This window comes from Oncorhynchus tshawytscha, linkage group LG06 (assembly GCF_018296145.1).
Source record: "Oncorhynchus tshawytscha isolate Ot180627B linkage group LG06, Otsh_v2.0, whole genome shotgun sequence".
Lineage (NCBI taxonomy): Eukaryota > Metazoa > Chordata > Actinopteri > Salmoniformes > Salmonidae > Oncorhynchus > Oncorhynchus tshawytscha.
In genome coordinates, this window is record NC_056434.1 from 39,303,400 (window position 1) to 39,322,292 (window position 18,893).

The following is an 18,893-nucleotide window of genomic DNA, read 5'->3' on the forward strand; positions in this document are numbered from 1 at the left end:
ATCAGGCCTACCACTGTTGGATCATCTGCAAACTTAACGATGGTGTTGGAGTCGTGCCTGGCCATGCAGTCGTGGGTGAACAGGGAGTACAGGACGGGACTGAGCACGCACCCCTGAGGGGCTCCAGTGTTGAGGATCAGCGTGGCAGATGTGTTGTTACCTATCCTTACCACCTGGGGGCGGCCTGTCAGGAAGTCCAGGATCCAGTTGCAGTTAGCTTAGTGATTAGCTTTAAGGGTACTATGGTGTTGAACATTTTTTGTCCAAGTGGGAAACACTTTTGTCCTTTTGTCCAGGTGGGAAAGTGCAGTGTAAAGTGCAACAGAAATTGCATCATCTGTGGATCTGTTTGAGCGGTATGCAAATTGGAGTGGGTCTAGGGTTTCTGGGATAATGCTGTTAGTGTGAGCCATGACCAGCCTTTCAAAGCACTTCATGGCTACGGATGTGAGTGCTACGGGTCTGTAGTCATTTAGGCAGGTTACCTTAGTGTTCTTGGGCACTGGGACTATGGCAGTCTACTTGAAACATGTTGGTATTACAGACTCAATCAGGGACATGTTGAAAATGTCAGCGAAGACACCTGCCAGTTGGTCAGCACATGCCTGGAGTACCTGTCCTGGTAATCCGTCTGGCCCAGCAGCCTTGTGAATGTTGACCTATTTAAAGGTCTTACTCACGTCGGCTATGGAGAGCGGGATCACACAGTAGTCCAGAACAGCTGATGCTCTCATACATGCTTCAGTGTTGCTTGCCTCGAAGCGAGCATAGAAGTGATTTAACACCTCTGGTAGGCTTGTGTCACTGGGCAGCTTACGGCTGTGCTTCCCTTTGTAGTCTGTAATAGTTTGCAGGCCCTGCCACATCTGACGAGCATCGGAGCCAGTGTAGTATGATTCAATCTTAGTACTTTTTTGGCGCTTTGCCTGTTTGGTTCGTCTAAGGGCATAGCAGAACTTCTTATAAGCATCTGGGTTAGAGTCCTGCTCCTTGAAGGCGGCAGCTCTACCCTTTAGCTCAGTGCGGATGTTGCACGTAATCCATGGTTTCTGGTTGGGGTATGTACATACAGTCTCTGTGGGGACGACGTCATCGATACACTTATTGATGAAGCCAGTGACTGATGTGGTGTACTCCTCAATGCCATTGGAGGAACATATTCCTGTCTGTGCTAGCAAAACAGTCCTGTAGCTTAGCATCTGCGTCATCTGACCAGAGTCACTTGTGCTTCTTGCTTTAGTTTCTGCTTGTAAGCAGGAATCAGGAGGATGGAATTGTGGTCAGTTTTGCCAAATGGAGGTAGAGGGAGAGTTTTGTATGCATCTCTGTGTGTGGTGTAAAGGTGGTCTAGAGTTTTTTTTCCCTCTGGCTGCACATTTAACATGCTGATAGAAATTAGGTAAGACTGATTTCAGTTTTCCTGCATTAAAGTCCCTGGCCACTAGGAGTGCCGCCTCAAGTGGGCTTTTTCCTGTTTGCTTACTTCCTTATACAGCTGACTGAGTGCGGCCTTAGTGCCAGCATCCGTCTGTCGTGGTAAATAAACATCCACAAAAAATATAGATGAAAACTCTCTTGGCAAATAGTGTGGTCTACAGCTTATCATGAGATACTCTACTTCAGGTGAACAAAATCTAGAGACTTCCTTAGATTTCGTGCACCAGCTGTTTTTAACAAATATACACAGACCGTCCCCCCTCGTTTTAACGGACTGTGCTGTTCTATCTAGCCGGTGCAGCGTATATCCCGATGAATGTTATCCATGTCCTCATTCAGCCACGATTCCCTGACATTTTAAGGCATTAGGCTACTTGAATTGATGGAAATTTAACTCAGACTTTATTTTCCCATTTGAGATTGGATATGCATTTCCTTGCAAATGGGAGATTACGGTCTATCTCACAATAAAGCTGGAAGCTATCTTTCATGGTTAACTTTATAGCCAACTGATGTACACCTGGGACTCCATGGAATAGGTTTAGGTTTTACAGAATTTCAAATGTGTAGTACCCATTTTGTTCTTAAGGTAATATTCATTTTCAGGTCCGAGTTCAAAAGTTGTCAATATAACAAAATAAAGTCAACAGAAACTCGATCTGTAGAGTGCACCATTGTGTGTGTGTGTGTGTGTGTGTGTGTGTGTGTGTGTGTGCCAGGAACGTGTGCACACATGGAGTTCAACAATTATTTCAGGACAAGTTTCTAGGCGATAAAGGCTAAGAAACTTCCTTCAAAATAGACTCCTTCAAAAATATAATCTCACTATTTAGGCTATGCTTGATGTGCAATATTGTTTTACATTGTTCTCCTCTATGAGACGATAACCTCCTATGAATAATAAATACATATAATTGAAAAGATACAGCATCAATGAGCCTACAAAACAGTTTAAATCTCCATATGATAATGACATTCATTTCAATGCTACTATATCAACATACACACAGCAAACTCCCGTTCTTCACATAATCTATTACACACATGACACTAGACCTACACAAACCCCAAACGTATGCTTAAACTGAAATAAGAACAATCTATCTAATACTGTATTGTCACAGGAATACAGAATACAATAAATAATTGTTCTCATTTATTATCCCAGAATAAGCTACCAGTTGACAAGTTTTTAACAGGTTTGAACAGAATAAACCTTAAGTGACCTAAATTGAAAGATTCACTGAAAACAAGCACTTAATATAACCTGTAACAAAGCACATAGGGCAGGGGTCAAGTTCTTGCTGGTGACCATACCTTCCATCCCACTCCCTCTGCACCACAGTGGCAAGATTTTTACGCATTGTTTTTTGTTGGACATTTCACAAAGATTATGAGCCAATTATGATGTAGGCCTATCTAAAGAAAATAAATGTAGCCCTATCTAATTTGAGCAAAGAAAGCTCAGTTGTGTTAATTGCAATGATTTTTATGTATACTAGATGGCTGACAGGGGGCGCTGTTTTGAAGCAGCCCAACCTAAATCTAGGCACTCCCCCACCATTGTAAAAAAATGTTGGACGCTATAGAAATGTATTATAGTCAACATTTGTTTTTGCCACGTTTATTCTATTACATACACCTTAATGCACACGTGTACACTATATTATGTGTGCTAAACATACCATTTTTTTTAATACATGTAATTTTGTCCTTTAAAAATGTAATTGGAATACTGTAGAATTCCCTTCATTCCTATGGAGGATTGCTTCTTCTGGAGAATGCCAATAAGACCGACCGGTGGCTTTAAAGCATCTCACGGGACAATACACTGAATCAGCAATCCAGGGTTTATATACATTGTTGGTTAATTAGTTCTGAGATTTTGGGCTACGGTTCAAACTCATAAAAGACACACCCTAGTCCATTTACCCTCTTTTTAACCTCTCTCACGGACTTCTCAAACCCCAAACCCCGGCCTTTGGTCTGTTTCGCAAGCATTCCCTGAAGTCTCGCGATGTTTGCGCCTCTGGGTTTCAAAATTCGGTTAGCTGTCCAAACACCCAAAAGACACACTGCACAGAGTTTGAGATGCATTTTTCTATTCAGGGAAAAATAAGAGAGGACCATATCCTTAATTCACATAAAATACCAGATATCTGATGTATGATTGTATCGGTGATAATCACATTGACCACGTTTTCATGTGCACAGTATTCCGGATAGTGGCTCATATCCCGTTTAAGGTCTTAAGTAGTACTTCAAAGTATTTTTACCTAAGTACTTTACACCACTGCTTATAATCGGGAGTTTTTTCGGGTTATTGTGAACGGGATATGATGTTCATATGCGACAATTTAAAAACAAAATAGTTGAGTATCCCGAATAAAAACGGGATATTGGTGTGCATATAAATGTGGTGACTGATTGACCAAGCAAGGATGGAATCTTCACGTCATTGTCCCTTCATTCGTCATTGTTCATGTATAAAAAGGTTGACCCCGGCAGGACTCGAACCTGCAATCTTCTGATTCGAAGTCAGACGCCTTATCCATTAGGCCACGAGGCCTACAATAGTCAAATGAAAATATGATATTATACTAAATGAACATTTTAACCAGTGACCGTTTTGACGGAAAGCATATTTTCATCAAACACTGGCCAGATACTTTGTAAAAGGTTCACCTTATCTTACACTTCCGTACGGGAGGTCATCCCTACCACTGGATGTCACTAGATAGCTGGTCTGCTACAATGTTTCAACCTCCATGCCGGGGAAATCCGGTTGTCACTAGTTACCACAGCCACAAAGTCATAGTTGTCTGTATCGCAAACATTATTTTTTTGTCTTGATTTAAGGTTATGGTCAGGCATAAGGTTAACAACGTGGTTTGGATTAAGGTTAGGTTTAAAATCAGATTTTAATAACATACATTGTAGAAATGGGCGGGGTTTAACCTTAAGTAAGACTTTGTGACTGTGGTAACTAGTGGCGACCGGGAAACACATTGTTTATGTCACATTGGCCAGCGGTGAATTGCAAAGCGGTAGGACTCACAGCGAGATTGGTAAATAATCACTATTTTATTCTGTTGTCAACACAGCATTCTGACCATTCTCTGCATTGTCGCTTGAAGATATCAGCAGGTTTCTCAAGTAGGCCTACGAAGCAATCATGGTTTTGGCGTGAGGAATTGAGTGCCAGGGGATCGTGTTGATGATCTAAATAGCTATTACATTCGATTAGTATTAATTATTTTATGGCTTTGATGGGATGGTTGCATGGTCACAAAGTTGCATCTTGGCTTTCTCTCCATTCAGTTTTTCATCGTGTTCCTGACCAAGTCCAAGGGGAGGAACAAGTGACTGTAAGGACTAGTTAGAAAATGCAACATCTTCTGCATCTTCTTCCCTTCCGGGGGCCTCTCTCCTCTGTCCTACGGAGGAGACTATGTTGTACCTCCTACTCCACCCAGCAGCCCCACTCCCTCCAGGGCTCCCTCCCCCCAGAGACCCGCCTGAACCCCCTCAATATCCAGATGCTGTCCCAAAACCTCCATGAGCAGATATTCCGCGGCGCAGAGCAGGAGTACGAGGATGAAAAGGTGGAGCGGAGCATCAGGCACCTACAGAGGCACCAGCTGTGGGGAAAAGAAGCCTCCCTGCTGCCTGGTGTGGAGTTCCAGCTGCCCCACATGTACGGGGAGAACATAAACGACCACTTCCGCCTGCTGGCCCAAAAGCAGAGCCTTCCCTACCTGGAGGCTGCCAGTGAACTCCAGCAGGCCCCGCTGCCACCCATGCCCCAGGACTGGGTGTGGGAGGTGGGCTGGATGCGCTACGGGCCGGGTGGGGAGGCCAGACGGGTTGACTTCCCAGACGAGGCAGGCCTGGTGTTTGACGTGGAGGTGTGCATGGCAGAGGGACACTGTCCCACGCTGGCTGTGGCTGTATCCCCTACTGCCTGGTGAGACTAATAGAGAGGACCAAGACCCTACTGTGGGAGAGAGGAGTTGTTACAATTAGCTGGAGGAACTGACAACTTTATTTCAGTACCAGACAGTTTCTCTTCTTAGTATTTGTACCTATTTATTTTTCATGTAAAATTATCTGTAAATATACAAATATTGAAAGGCTTTTCTAGTGACCGGTTGATGGTGTATAATGTGTTGGAACTGGTCAGGAATGATTACAGTTATTTATCAAGGACTATTTATTTTAGGCCAGGTCAGTATTGCAGTTTCATTGAATATTCTGTCTTTCTGTTTCCTGCCAGGTACTCGTGGTGCAGCAAGCGTCTGATAGAGGAGAGATACTCTTGGTCCAGCCAGCTGACCCCTGCTGACCTCATCCCCATGGAGACCCCGACCAACTCCAGCCGCCCTCCAGGGGGCCAGTGGAGGGAGAGACTGATTGTGGGTCACAACGTCAGCTTTGACCGGTCTTACATCAAGGAGCAGTACCTGCTGAAGGTTAGAGTTCACAGGGTTACGGGGACACGTTTTGAGGCATAATTCATCCCTATTTAGTGTGATTGACAGTCATTTATGCCGGATTCACACTATAGGACTGAATGGCACCGTGCTGTGCTGGCTATGATATTTTATTATCCTCAGGCTAGCCCAGAACAGCTCGGGGTTGTCCCAACAGTGTGACTCAGGCATTAGGGTCTTTGGAGTGGCTCATGCTTTCTGTTATTATTATGGCTGTTTCACAATTCACATGGATGCTTGCATTGGAAGCAGGTAGGCAGCTGCCTTTGGATTGAGACACAGCCTATGTGTGTTCTTTTCCCACAGGGGTCCAAGGCTCGTTTCCTGGACACCATGAGTCTCCACATGGCCATCTCTGGTCTGACTGGGTTCCAGCGCACGCTGTGGATGGCCAACAAGCACGGCAAGAGGCGTGGCCTCCTGGAGGTCAAAGCGCATATGAAGAAAGTGGGCCGACCTGGGCGGAAGGAAGGGCCCATGGTCAGTGCTCTCTGTCTTCTAGTCAATGATTATGGGACACAGAAAACTGTTGATTTGCGATTGTTCTGTAGAAATGTTGTTGTTGCCTATCCGCAGGTCAACAATCTCGTTCCTCAGCCCTTCCTTTCCTGGATTGTCTCTTTCCTTCAGGTATCCAAAGTTTTAAAAGGAGTTAATTGGTTAATAAATTGGTTTTGTTGTTGTGTGTATAGATCGGCTCATGGGACTGGGTGAATATCAGCAGCATCAACAACCTGGCTGATGTGCATGCTCTGTATGTGGGAGGGGAGCCACTGCAGAAGGAGGCCAGAGAGATCTTTGTGAAGGGCAGCATGGCTGACGTCAGGAACAACTTCCAGGTCAGAGGTCAATGGAGGTCCAACCTCTTGTGTACAATAATGATTGGTTGTTTACAAACCTCATTGATTTGCTTTTCTTAAAAGGGGAAATCTGCAGTTTAAACAACAACATGCAGCCTCCCCGCCACCTTTTTAGGAAAACAGCTAGATGCCGCTATGGATGCAAGGACTGACCATCCATGAGATCAAAATTATAGTTTAAACTATTTTGTGAAGCTATACAGTGTTTGTTTACAATTACATTGTTTACAAACGGAGTAAAACAAGATTAGATTTTGGATTGGACAGTTGAACTAACCTCACAAGGCATTCATGAGTTATATTCTTCAAGAATAAATGGCTCATTAATTTAAAAGTAAAATAATTGATATATCAATCGTAGATTAGATTGCCCTTCCTCTCAAAGTAGTTGATGGAAATAAGAGGCTTTCAATGAACATACAGTATCAGTCAAAAGTTTGGACATACCTACTCATTCAAGGGTTTTTCTTTATTTTTACTATTTTATACATTGTAAAGTAATAGTGAAGACATCAAAACTATGAAATAACACATGGAATCATGCAGTAACCAAAAAAGTGTTAAACAAATCTAAATATATTTTATATGATGGACTGTCATTTCTCTTTGCTTATTTGAGCTGTTCTTGCCATAATATGGACTTGGTTTTTTACCAAATAGGGCTATCTTCTGTATACCACCCACACTTGTCACAACACAACTGATTGGCTCAAACGCATTTAAGGAAAGGAATTCCACAAATTAACTTTTACCAAGTCACACCTGTTAATTGAAATGTATTCCAGGTCACTACATCATGAAGCTATTTGAGAGAATGCCAAGAGTGTGCAAAGCTGTCAAGGCAAAGGGTGGCTGCTTTGAAGAATCTAAAATATATTTTGATTTAGCACTTTTTTTGGTTACTACATGATTCCATGTGTTATGTCATAGTTTTGATGTCTTCACTATTATTCTACAATGTAGACAATATATATTTTTAAACGAGTATGTGTCCAAACCTTTGACTGGTACTGTATATGCCCAAACCAAATCATTATTCACCCACTGTACTTGAGTCATAACGGAGTCATTTCTTTGCTGCCCCCTGCAGGACCTGATGCAGTACTGCGCTCTGGACGTCCAGGCCACTCACCAGGTGTTCTGTGAGCAGCTGCCCCTCTTCATGGAGAGGTCAGACAACCACATTTGCTTAATTAATTTTAAAACTTAATTTAATAATAATAATATAATAATGCCCAAGAGGCAAAGCCACAATATGTTTTACTTTTAGGGGCATCTAGCTTGATCCCAGATCTGTTTATTGGAGTTGGCAAGATGACACAAACAGATCTAGGACCAAGCTAACCCATCTCCCTCGCCACCTGCCAATCATTGGACAGTAGTCTCTCAACCAATCACTGTCCCTCCTTTCTGTACACAGGTGCCCTCATCCAGTAACATTTGCAGGGATGCTGGAGATGGGCGGGTGCTACCTACCTGTCAATCAGAACTGGGGGAGGTACCTGGAAGACTCTCAAGACACGTTTGAGGAGCTGCAGAGAGAGATGAAGAAGAGTCTGATGAGTCTTGCGGATGACGCTTGTCAACTGCTACAGGACGACAGGTGAGGGACCGTAATGCATGCAGTACTTGTTTTATGAAGCAATGAGGCTTACATAATAACATTGTAAATACTCTATGGTGTGTGCATACGTACTGGATATGCATGTGTTTAAGACTATGGTCATATTGGGATTTTGTGTCTGGGAATTTCAGATGGAGCTAATGCCTTTTCAAACAATCCGTCTTTTTACGTATGCAACTTGTCCAAACATGTTTAGGGAAATAAAAGAGATGAGTAACACATTTGATGAAGAAAAGCTAACAATGATGTACATCATGCGATTTTTATGTGTTCATCCGTCTGATTGTGGCTGCGGCCTTAAAATAACGGACTGTTTCTTTGTAAGGTATAAGGAGGACGCCTGGCTTTGGGATGTGGAATGGGACGTCCAGGAGTTCAAGCAGAAGAAGGTGACCGTTAGCAAGAGTAAACGCTCAAAGGCTGAGGCTGAGCCGGCACCCAGCACACCATTGAGAGACTGGGATCAGGGTAGGAGCTCACACTATATACCAGGGCCCATATTTAAAAAGGAGTGCTGATCTAGGATCAGATCCCCTGTCCATACAATCTTATGATATAAATGCAAAACTGACACAATATAAGCACTCCTACTCTGACTACATATGTGCCTGGAACAGAGATAGACCAAGGGCCTTTTATAAGACTGGTCTATGGTTCCAGGACCAATACCAGTACTGCAGGACTATTCTGTCTTGCTAAGTTGTTTTGTTCTTATATTGGATCCCATTGGGGTAAAGGTGTCTTGTGGAGCTGTAAAATGATTGACTCTGCTGCTGTGTTGACTTGGATTAAAACTAGCAGGTGACTTAGCAGTGTTGTTGTGCTGTCAGACCCAGGTCCCCCCACTGAGGAGGAGATAGCAGGAACGTGCCCAAGTAGGGAGGCTCTGGAGAGGCTGAAGAAGATGGTCAGCAGGCTGCCTAAGAGGAGACAGCACCTGCCTGGACATCCTGGGTGAGCTGGGCTGTACTGGGCCCCCTGTGGAGCTCCATGTAGCTAACTGTTAACTAATATAACACACTAACACCCTGGTACAGATAACTGTGGCTGTGAAATACATCAGGCAACACTCACTAATGTCTAATGTCAATTCTCATTTGAGCTCTCTCTCAATCTTTCCTTGATTCCTCGCATCCTCTCTCCTTGCCTCAAAATGCACTGGAGAAGAAGGTAGGAGGGGAAGGACCTTCTCCTATACAGTGAAAAGGGAGGCGAGAAATCGAGGAAATCCCGTTGAGAAACAGCCAGTCTATTTCTCCCTACCTTACCAGGTGGTATCGTAAGTTGTGTGTGAAGATGTCAGAGGAGGAGGAGGAGAGCTGGTCGCCGGGGGCCAGCCTGATCAGTCTGGCTATGCGGGTGACTCCCAAGCTGATGGGGCTGACGTGGGACGGCTTCCCCCTGCACTACACGGAGCAGCACGGCTGGGGCTACCTGGTGCCTGGCCGCAGGGACAACCTGATGGAACCCCATGGGGGGGAGGAGGACGCCATGGGGCCTGTGTGTCCCCACAGGTAGGTCACAGCACAACACACAGCTCAGTCAGGGGCACCAGGGGAAACCGAGACCAAAGACAAAGGAGGCACAGGGATGAGTCAAGCGAATGTAATTATTTATTTTTGTTACCACATCACTGGGTGTACTCTAAGTGCATCCACCAGAAGTAGTGTGTGTATAATTACCTCTGTGTGTTGTTGTGACTCACAGGGCCATAGAAAGTGTGTACAGAGAATACTGTGAGCAGAAAGGTAAAGAGCAGCCTAGGTGTCTGGACAACGGCCTCTCTGATGACCTCATGTTAACCGACAGCACACTGTGGCAGACGGTAAGACCTTGACACACACACACACACACACACACACACACACACACACACAAGATGGGTCTGTCTTCATGACACCTGAATTAGCGTTAAAGCTAAAATCCTCAGTTGCTACATCTATTTTGCACTTAATTATATGTACCCATTGATTCATAAAGAATATAACGAGTGGCGCAGCGGTCTAAGGCACTGCATCTCAGTGCTAGAGGCATCACTACAGACCCCGGGCTGTATCACAACCAGCTGTGATCGGGAGTCCCATAGGGGCGGTGCACAATTGGCACAGCGCCGTCCGGGTTAGGGGAGGGTTTGGCCGGAGTAGGCTGTCATTGTAAAATAAGAATTTGTTCTTAACTGACTTGCCTAGTTAAATAAAGGTTAAATAAAATAAATGCGCCATGAGCTTAGTTCAACTGTCATACCCCATCAGAACCCAAAGTATACACTTGTTTTACATGTAAACAAACACTGTATAGCCTCAAAACATGATACAACTGTAAAGTTGATATCATGGATGGTCAGTCCTTGAACCCATAGCACTGTCTATGAATTTGAGAGTGGTTACATTTCTTCAGGCCCATCCTTCAGCTTTTACCAAAGCGTGGGGGGTTTCGTTCAACTGCTGATTATAGTTTTAATAGCTGGAATATATAAATTACATGATAACTGTTTAATAAAGAATTACTCACAGAGAATGATCTTCATATCAACTAGGAATTCAGTGCAAATAGCGAATATCCTCTCCTGTCAAAGTATAACAGGTGGGTGTCTTTCTTGTGGTAACCTGTAGGTGGAAGAGTTGGGTCGCTTGGAAAGTGTGTCAGAGGAGGAGAACGGTGGCAGGGTGACGAGGAAGAGCAATAAGGTGAACTGTCCCCTCCATAGAGATGGAACGAGGGCACACCTCTCTTTGACATTGATTCTTGTGGCAAGTGTGCCCTCTATACATCTCTATGGTCCCCTCCTACACATTTCACCTATTACCTTAATGATCTTTAGGATTTGAATGCGTTGGGTGACATGTTCTATGTTTTGTAACCAGGAAATGCAGGATATTAATTCTCTACCAGGTGAGAGTCACTGTCCCTATCACCATGGAAACGGACCTTACAACGATGTCAACTTTCCGGGCTGCTGGTTTTTCAAACTCCCACACAAGGTACATCAACTAATCTATGCGATGCTGACCTAATTTGTGTTGTGCCGAAACAAAATGCTAATCCTCTCATAGGGGCGAATCCTAACTCAAATTGTTCACTTAATCTTGCATGGGTATATTGTCTGTATCAAGTATTTAATAGAATGATCCTAGAATCTGTGCACCTGAACACACCCATAAATGCTTAAGAGACTGTTTTGGCTACAGGATGGAAATGACAACAACGTGGGCAGCCCCTTCTCCAAGGACTTCCTGTCCAAGATGGAAGACGGCACCCTGAGAGCGGGGCGGGGGGCCACCAACGCCACCCGGGCTCTGGAGATAAACAAGATGATCTCTTTCTGGAGGAATGCCCAGAAACGCATCAGGTAGGCACCCAGGCTCCACTTCATGTGGACAGTTACATGTAAAAATGACTTAATAAATAGGAATGAAATGAATTTCTGGAAAAGAATAGTTGAAGACGTACTGCAGTTACATTGCTAATCATCATGGCCAGACACAATGAGAAATAAGAAATGACAATTCCTAGAGGGTTAAATTACAGTTGTGTTATAATGTCTGATGTGTCCTGGCAGCTCTCAGAAGGTGGTGTGGCTGAGGAAAGGGGAGCTCCCTCGCAGTGTCAGCAGGCATGAAGAGTATGATGAGGAGGGGCAGTACGGCGCCATCTTGCCCCAGGTCATCACCGCAGGAACCGTCACCCGCAGGGCTGTGGAGCCAACATGGCTGACTGCCAGCAACGCTCGGGTAAGAATAGAAAGCGAGCGAAAGAGAACTATAGGCAACACAGCTTTTTTAAGGGAGCCACTTATATAGAGGTTGTATGTGGTCTGTGCAGCGGGATCGAGTGGGCAGTGAGCTGAAGGCCATGGTACAGGTGCCCCCTGGGTACCACCTGGTGGGGCGGACGTGGACTCCCAGGAGCTCTGGATCGCTGCCGTTCTGGGAGAGGCCCACTTCGGTGGCATGCATGGTGAGGCTTCACCCCTAGTGCTGATACTCTGATTGATGCTGTATTCAGTTTGCTATATGTGAATGGTCAGAAATGTGAGTTTCTGACAATGTCCATTAAAGATGGAAATCTAATTAACTCATTCCCAGTCAGAATATTTCAGTGTCTGTTTGTATTTTGTCACGGAATTCATATTTCTTTTACAACATATAGCATGTTTTTAAACAGGGCCCCATATCTATGGACTTGAGGAATCCATTCAGTCATTAACGTGGCCTGTTAATCATGTATCTGTTTCTGTGTCCAGGCTGCACAGCGTTCGGCTGGATGACCCTGCAGGGCAAGAAGAGCCAGGGCACTGACTTGCACAGCCGCACGGCTGACACGGTGGGCATCAGCCGCGAACATGCCAAGGTCTTCAACTACGGACGCATCTACGGCGCTGGGCAGCCTTTTGCCGAACGTCTGCTCATGCAGTTCAACCACCGCCTCAGCCAGCCAGAGGCCGCCAGCAAGGCCCGGCAGATGTATGCCCTCACCAAGGGCCTACGCAGGTACAGGAAGGATAGTGATGGATTGGATTTAAGTAGTGATGACACCCTATTTGCTGTATAGACAACAGAATATGCCATTTCAGATGTAGATCTAGTGATCAAAGCGCTTCAGATTGTGAAGAGGGAGGACTCCCCTCATCTACTACCAATGTGTAGCACCTCGCCGAGGGGTACAGTATGGCTAACATGATGGGAGTTTGGAGCTGTACTGTGAAAATCAAACTCGCCTATCCTTGCTCTTTTGGAGGTTTAAGCTTGGATCTAAGCACTTTAAATGTATATATGTGCACAGAGCAGTAGATAGTAATTCTAAGCACAACAAGGGACTCCTTGGATGTTTGGAGGATTAAATTACAGAAAGGATGAGCCACACTGAGCTGTGTTTGATGCTAGGTACCGTCTGTCTGAGGAGGGTGAGTGGCTGCTGAAGGAGCTGGATGTGGAGGTGGAGAGGGACGAAGACGGGAGCATCTCCCCGCAGGATCTCCGCCGGATCACAAGACTGGCCTCCCAGAGGTGAGGCAGCAGTGTGGGTGCGTGTGCTCCTAAGCCCATTGGAAGGCTATGTGGAGCCATCGCCATGTGGAGCCATTGTTTACACCTATCAGGTTCCTTCAGTTCTGCAAATAGTGGTTAGAGATACTTTTGAACCTAGCACTAATGTCAGCCTTGTATGAACTGAAGTTCTTCACTACCCCCGATTTTCCCCCCTCACCCCCAGATACTGTAGATCTGGCTAGGGACACACTTACTTTCTATATCATTCTCTCCTGATTGGCTGTGCAGTTCTCGGAGGAGGAAGTGGGAGGTGGCGGGCCAGCGTCTGTGGGCTGGTGGTACGGAGTCAGAGATGTTCAACAAGCTGGAGAGCATCGCCCTCTCAGCCCAGCCAGCCACCCCTGTCCTGGGCTGCAGGATTAGCAGAGCCCTGGAGCCTCAGGCTGTCAAGGACGAGGTCAGGAGAAACACACAATCATAGGAACAGAATCAAACACATATTTTAAATTAAGAGATTTAACGTGTGTGTGTCAGTTCATCACCAGCAGGGTGAACTGGGTGGTGCAGAGCTCGGCGGTGGACTACCTCCACCTGATGCTGGTGGCCATGCGCTGGCTGATGGAGGAGCACGACATCGACGGACGCTTCTGCGTCAGCATCCACGACGAGGTACGCTACCTGGTCCGCAGCGAAGACCGCTACCGGGCAGCACTGGCCCTGCAGATCACCAACCTTCTCACAAGGTCAGTAGTACTGCCCTGACTCATACACTCATGCTGATGACTTGCCACATCTCCCCTTGCAAAATACTTTGATTCTTTCAGGATAATATACAAAAATGAATGAAAATTGAAAGTATTATGTAATTGTTATTCATAGCCTGTGAGTTACTTGTTTTACATAAACAGCTTATTGAACAGACTTGAGATATTGTGTTCCTTCATACTTTACAGATGTATGTTTACCCATGCACTGGGTATGCAGGACCTGCCCCAGTCAGTGGCCTTCTTCAGTGCCGTGGACATTGACCGCTGTCTGAGGAAGGAGGTGACCATGGACTGTGTGACTCCCTCCAACCCCACAGGGCTGGAGCGCAAATACGGCCTCCCACAGGGTGAGTATATCATCACTGTACATCATTCTTTAAACTGCTGCTCTTAAAACCTGTGCTTCCTACATACAGCCCCAGAAGGTCTTCAGATTGTAGTGTGCATGTGTTGCAACCTTATTTTATAGACCTTTTTTTTATAAAAATAATTTTAGAAACATTATATAATTTAGAAACATGTTTTAAATAGTTAAATTTTCACAGTAAATTAATAAGCAGAAATGTTTGCATGCTCTCAGTATGCTAAGTGAAAGCTTTAAACAAATGATCAGATAATAGAAAACATCTTCAACCTCTTGTATCTTTCTCTGTACAGCATCTACCTAGAATAACCACACATTGAATCTCCACAGGTGAGGCTCTGGACATATACCAAATCATAGACATCACCAAAGGCTCTCTGGGGAAAGGGAGATAACAGGGTGAACAGACCAGTCCTCTGTGTAGCTCGTGCAGACGGGCATCATGGGATAAAGGTCCTCCAGGGCTGCCCCAACCCAGGCACTGAGTCAAACCAATGATGTCAATGGGAACTGCAGGGTCACGTTCATAAGGCACCAAACAGAAGAAAACAGTCAGCAGCGGAGTTGTACTATCTAGAGTTGTCCCATTTGATTTTTTATTTTTTTAAGGGCTAATTTGTTTTTGGCTGCAATTATTTTGCTACAGTTAGCCCAAATGAACACAACCCATTTCAGTGGATCATCCGAATGAAGGGGGGAAGCTCCAGACTGGTTGAGAGAGGAGTCTATTGAGCGGTTTAGAGGGAAAAAGATGTATTGTTTTCCATCACTGCTTCCTCTTGGGCTCCTGGCTCTGCTCTGGCTCCTGAGAGGCTGTGGTCTAAAGAAGGAAAAGATCCAAAGCAGCACTTATCCTCTTCAACACGCAATTGGATATGTGGTGTCAGACACTGATACTTTAGCTCAGACCATTGGGTCTGGGGAAAAATAGGAGAACCAAAAGAAAAATGTATCCATGGAGTTATAACTTATACATGTGATGTGTGCTATTGAACAGGACGATGTGAGGAATGCGGGCGTATGGGCAGGACTAATAAAGCATAAGTAAATTTGGTGTGACAGGTCATGATGGAGCTGAGTGAATAGGAGACTAAACCAATGTTTTGGATAGCTGTCATGTGTGTCAGTGTTATGGTTGATGCTCACCTGCTGACTTGTCCTGCTCCTGCAGCGCTGCTTCCAGTTGATGTGGAAATCTCTCAGCTTCATGTACTGAATAAGATTCACCTACGCAACACACAGACACCCGTTTTATCTTGTAGTTACAATAATGAAGTGTATGTTTAGTTTGGGAGATGTTCTTTTACTGAAATGTCCCACAAGGCTCTATCTTCTATTGTGTGTCCTCATCTTGCTTTATGTTTGGTTACAAGTAGACACTTACATTCAATTTGAGACAATCTCCCATCCCAAAGCACTCCCATACATAACTTTGATTTCTTGGAGAGGTTGATGGGGTATTTCTCATACTGCTCTATACTGTAGATCAGGTTGGGAATGGCCTTGGTCTCACACAGGAGTTTTGCCTTGAGAATGGGAGAACAGTACACGTGGTTTTAGTTAGACCAAGGCTCAACATATCAGTTGAAGTGGGTGGGCATTACTTTGTAACTGTAAATAAAATGTGTAACAGAAACTCCGTACAGACGCTGTAGTGGTGGCCTCCCCCCTCCTTTATCTTCTTCTTGTCATCTGCACCTCCTCCAGCCAACTCAACACTGCAGGAAAACACATGTCAAAGGTCACAACAACATGAAAGGGTCTCTTAACGAGAGGACAGTGTCAACAAGAAAAGTTGTATTCGCTAGAGGCCCTATGGCCAGATCTACTAAGCATTTGCTGAAAAAACAGTGCAAACACTTCATGTCATAGGTCGAGGGTTTAGGAACAAACGATGCCACCTGTTGGCAGACAATGGCTGCATAGATTAAGTCAACATGAGGCTATACCTACACATAGGTGATGTAGGAGTAGCACTGTAGAGTCAGTTGAGAGCCTTTGTGGGGGAAAACTCATTCTGATTGCCTGGGTCTGGCTCCCCACTGAGTGGGCCTATGCCCTCCCAGGCCTACCCATGGCTGTGATCTTGCCCAGTCATGTGAAATCCATAGATTAAGGCCTAATGAATTTATTTCAATTGACTGATTTCCTTATATAAAACTCTGTAAAATCGTTAAATGCTGTGCTTATTTTTTTTCAGCATACCAAGGCAGGGAATGGCAGAAGTGTTGTGCCTGCCTATCTGTGTTTGTGTCACTTAACACTGCCAGCTTCGATCTCACCCAGCGGTGCAGGTGTAGTGGTGGCCATACTCAGTATGCCCACCTAATTATCTACAGATATACTCACTAATTACCATTGAGAATGGTTGAAAGATCTTAATTAATTTAATCTCTGCCATTATTATAGGTGGAGGGAAGAGAATGACCACCTATAGGTACCTGCCTACAGCATATAGGCAATTGTTGATAATTCATACTCACCTGATGGCAGAGAGAGGGTGATGGTCAAAACGTGGTATGTCACGCCGTGTTAGCTGGGGCTGGATAGTTTTGAAGGATCCTTGTTGTACAGGCACACACACACACTTGTTTTGTATGATAGCTAGCTTAGCCTTTAGGTCGATGCTTGGTGGCTTTTAATATGAGTTATGTCTGTCAGTAAAGCCACCAAGTATTGAAGGAAGGCAGCTAGCTAGCTAATGGTATCTAACGTTACTTGCCCTTATTTATAACTAACCTGGCGAAAGGTAGCTAGCTGGAGCGATGGTCAGGTAACGTCAGATAAGACCGCTTGTACTAGCTAGCACACGTATCCTCTACGCCCACACCGTCTATGTTCATTAATTAAATATTGTGGACGACTAAGAAAAATGAATTAATGCAGTGAAATGATTATCCGTCTTACTGTTTAAGGTCGGATATTGATTGAACCAACCGTATACTGGTCTTTATTTTATTATATAAGGCTGATGCTAAGTTTCGAGTCACTTGCTACTAAATGAATATAGCTGCTACTGGTGGCAGAGAGAGGTGAGGGTCAAAACGTTGAGTCACGCCGCGTTAGCTGGATCGTCTTGAACGATCCATGTACAGTAACTTACACACATTTGTTTAGTGTGATAGCTAGCTAGCTTTAGCTCAATGCTTTTTGTTCTTTTGAGTCACCAACGAAATTCCCACCAGCAAACATTTTCCTGTCGTTATTGTTTGCATGCCAGTGATTGTCTCCCTGTGTATGTTTGGAACGCCCAGCACGTGCTGCATGTCAATTTTTTTTCTCGTGAAAAGTAACAGGCGACTTACTAAGAGCTAAATTTAGCAACCCGAATATACAACGAGTAGCTAGTTATATTAGTGAAATATGCATATTCCCTTGTTGTGTTAGCTGGATATCCGACCGTGGCAGGGAAGGTAACGTTAGCAGAAGATATAGAAAAATGTTTTCTCGCTTGCTAGCTACGAAGTTCGATCAAACCCTTCATAGGAAGAGGTGATGCAGGAAACCGTTCAACACCTGCCCACCTGTTGCACTAACGTCAGCTAGCTACCTAGCCATTGGCAGTCAATTCAATTTCAATTCAAGGGGCTTTGTTGGCATGGGAAACATATGTTAACATTGCCAAAGCAAGTGAAGCAGTCTCCATCTCATCAAAGTTTTGCGAGCTCGACAGGCGACCTTCTCAAGAAATAAACTATTGTTCATTTGGAGTGTATAAGGTAGTTGTTGTGAATTTGGTAGATATTACGGCATTGTTGGAACTAGAAGCTGCTAACTGTGTGGAAAGAATGGGGTTCACGTGATGACGTCAAATATCCATTTAAAAAGGCGTGGGTAATACCTGATGGCTGTGGGCCAGTGGCGCAATGGATAACGCGTCTGACTACGGATCAGAAGATTCTAGGTTCGACTCCTGGCTGGCTCGAATTTTTCCATCCATCTAGGTTCAATTAATTTAGACAAGTTATATCGCACGTGTTGCATGATAAAACATATATATACATTGAGAAGTCCCGTATGTAATGCTGCATTCGTAATTAAGTGGACATTTACGACCATTGCTTCAGAGGACTCTAGATCAGGGATCATCAACTAGATTCAGCCGTGGGACGGTTTTTTTCTTGAGCGGATGGTCAGGGCCCGGAACATAATTACAAATAATTTGTAGACTGAAAATTGACAACAAGTAGCTCAAACAGATATAACATTAGACTAAAACATAATAATTTCAAACCTTGCTTACGTTTGTATACGATCACATACAGTGCATTCGGAAAGTATTCAGACCTCTTCCCTTTTTCCACATTTTGTTAAGTTACAGCCTTATTCTAAAATGTATTCAAATATGTTTTTATTTCTC

At 44.5% G+C, this 18,893-nt stretch overlaps 1 protein-coding gene, 1 long non-coding RNA gene and 2 other non-coding genes across 4 annotated transcripts; 2 read left to right on the top strand and 2 right to left on the bottom strand.

Moving 5' to 3' along the window:
- Positions 1–3,933: 3,933 nt before the first annotated feature.
- On the bottom strand, positions 3,934–4,006 carry trnar-ucg. Its single transcript has one exon. It is a non-coding gene; the product is annotated as a tRNA-Arg (tRNA).
- Positions 4,007–4,354: 348 nt separating this feature from the next.
- Positions 4,355–16,172, top strand: LOC112245136 (DNA polymerase subunit gamma-1). Its single transcript, XM_024413124.2, is given in 23 exon segments — positions 4,355–4,505; positions 4,759–5,404; positions 5,714–5,909; positions 6,237–6,410; positions 6,623–6,769; positions 7,881–7,960; positions 8,211–8,393; positions 8,740–8,882; positions 9,245–9,368; positions 9,686–9,928; positions 10,122–10,239; positions 11,027–11,101; positions 11,279–11,395; positions 11,603–11,763; positions 11,974–12,145; positions 12,237–12,294; positions 12,297–12,371; positions 12,658–12,904; positions 13,298–13,420; positions 13,691–13,859; positions 13,937–14,145; positions 14,356–14,516; positions 14,864–16,172. Coding segments are annotated over 22 exon segments (3,621 nt in total). The 5' UTR covers positions 4,355–4,505; positions 4,759–4,823; the 3' UTR covers positions 14,929–16,172.
- Positions 15,213–18,101, bottom strand: LOC112252538. The gene is made up of 4 exons (XR_002953854.2): positions 17,017–18,101; positions 16,178–16,251; positions 15,680–16,059; positions 15,213–15,353 (listed from the first exon to the last, which is right to left on the bottom strand). It is a non-coding gene; the product is annotated as an uncharacterized LOC112252538 (long non-coding RNA).
- A 284-nt stretch (positions 18,102–18,385) lies between these two features.
- Positions 18,386–18,458, top strand: trnar-acg. Its single transcript has one exon. It is a non-coding gene; the product is annotated as a tRNA-Arg (tRNA).
- The last annotated feature ends 435 nt before the right edge of the window (positions 18,459–18,893 follow it).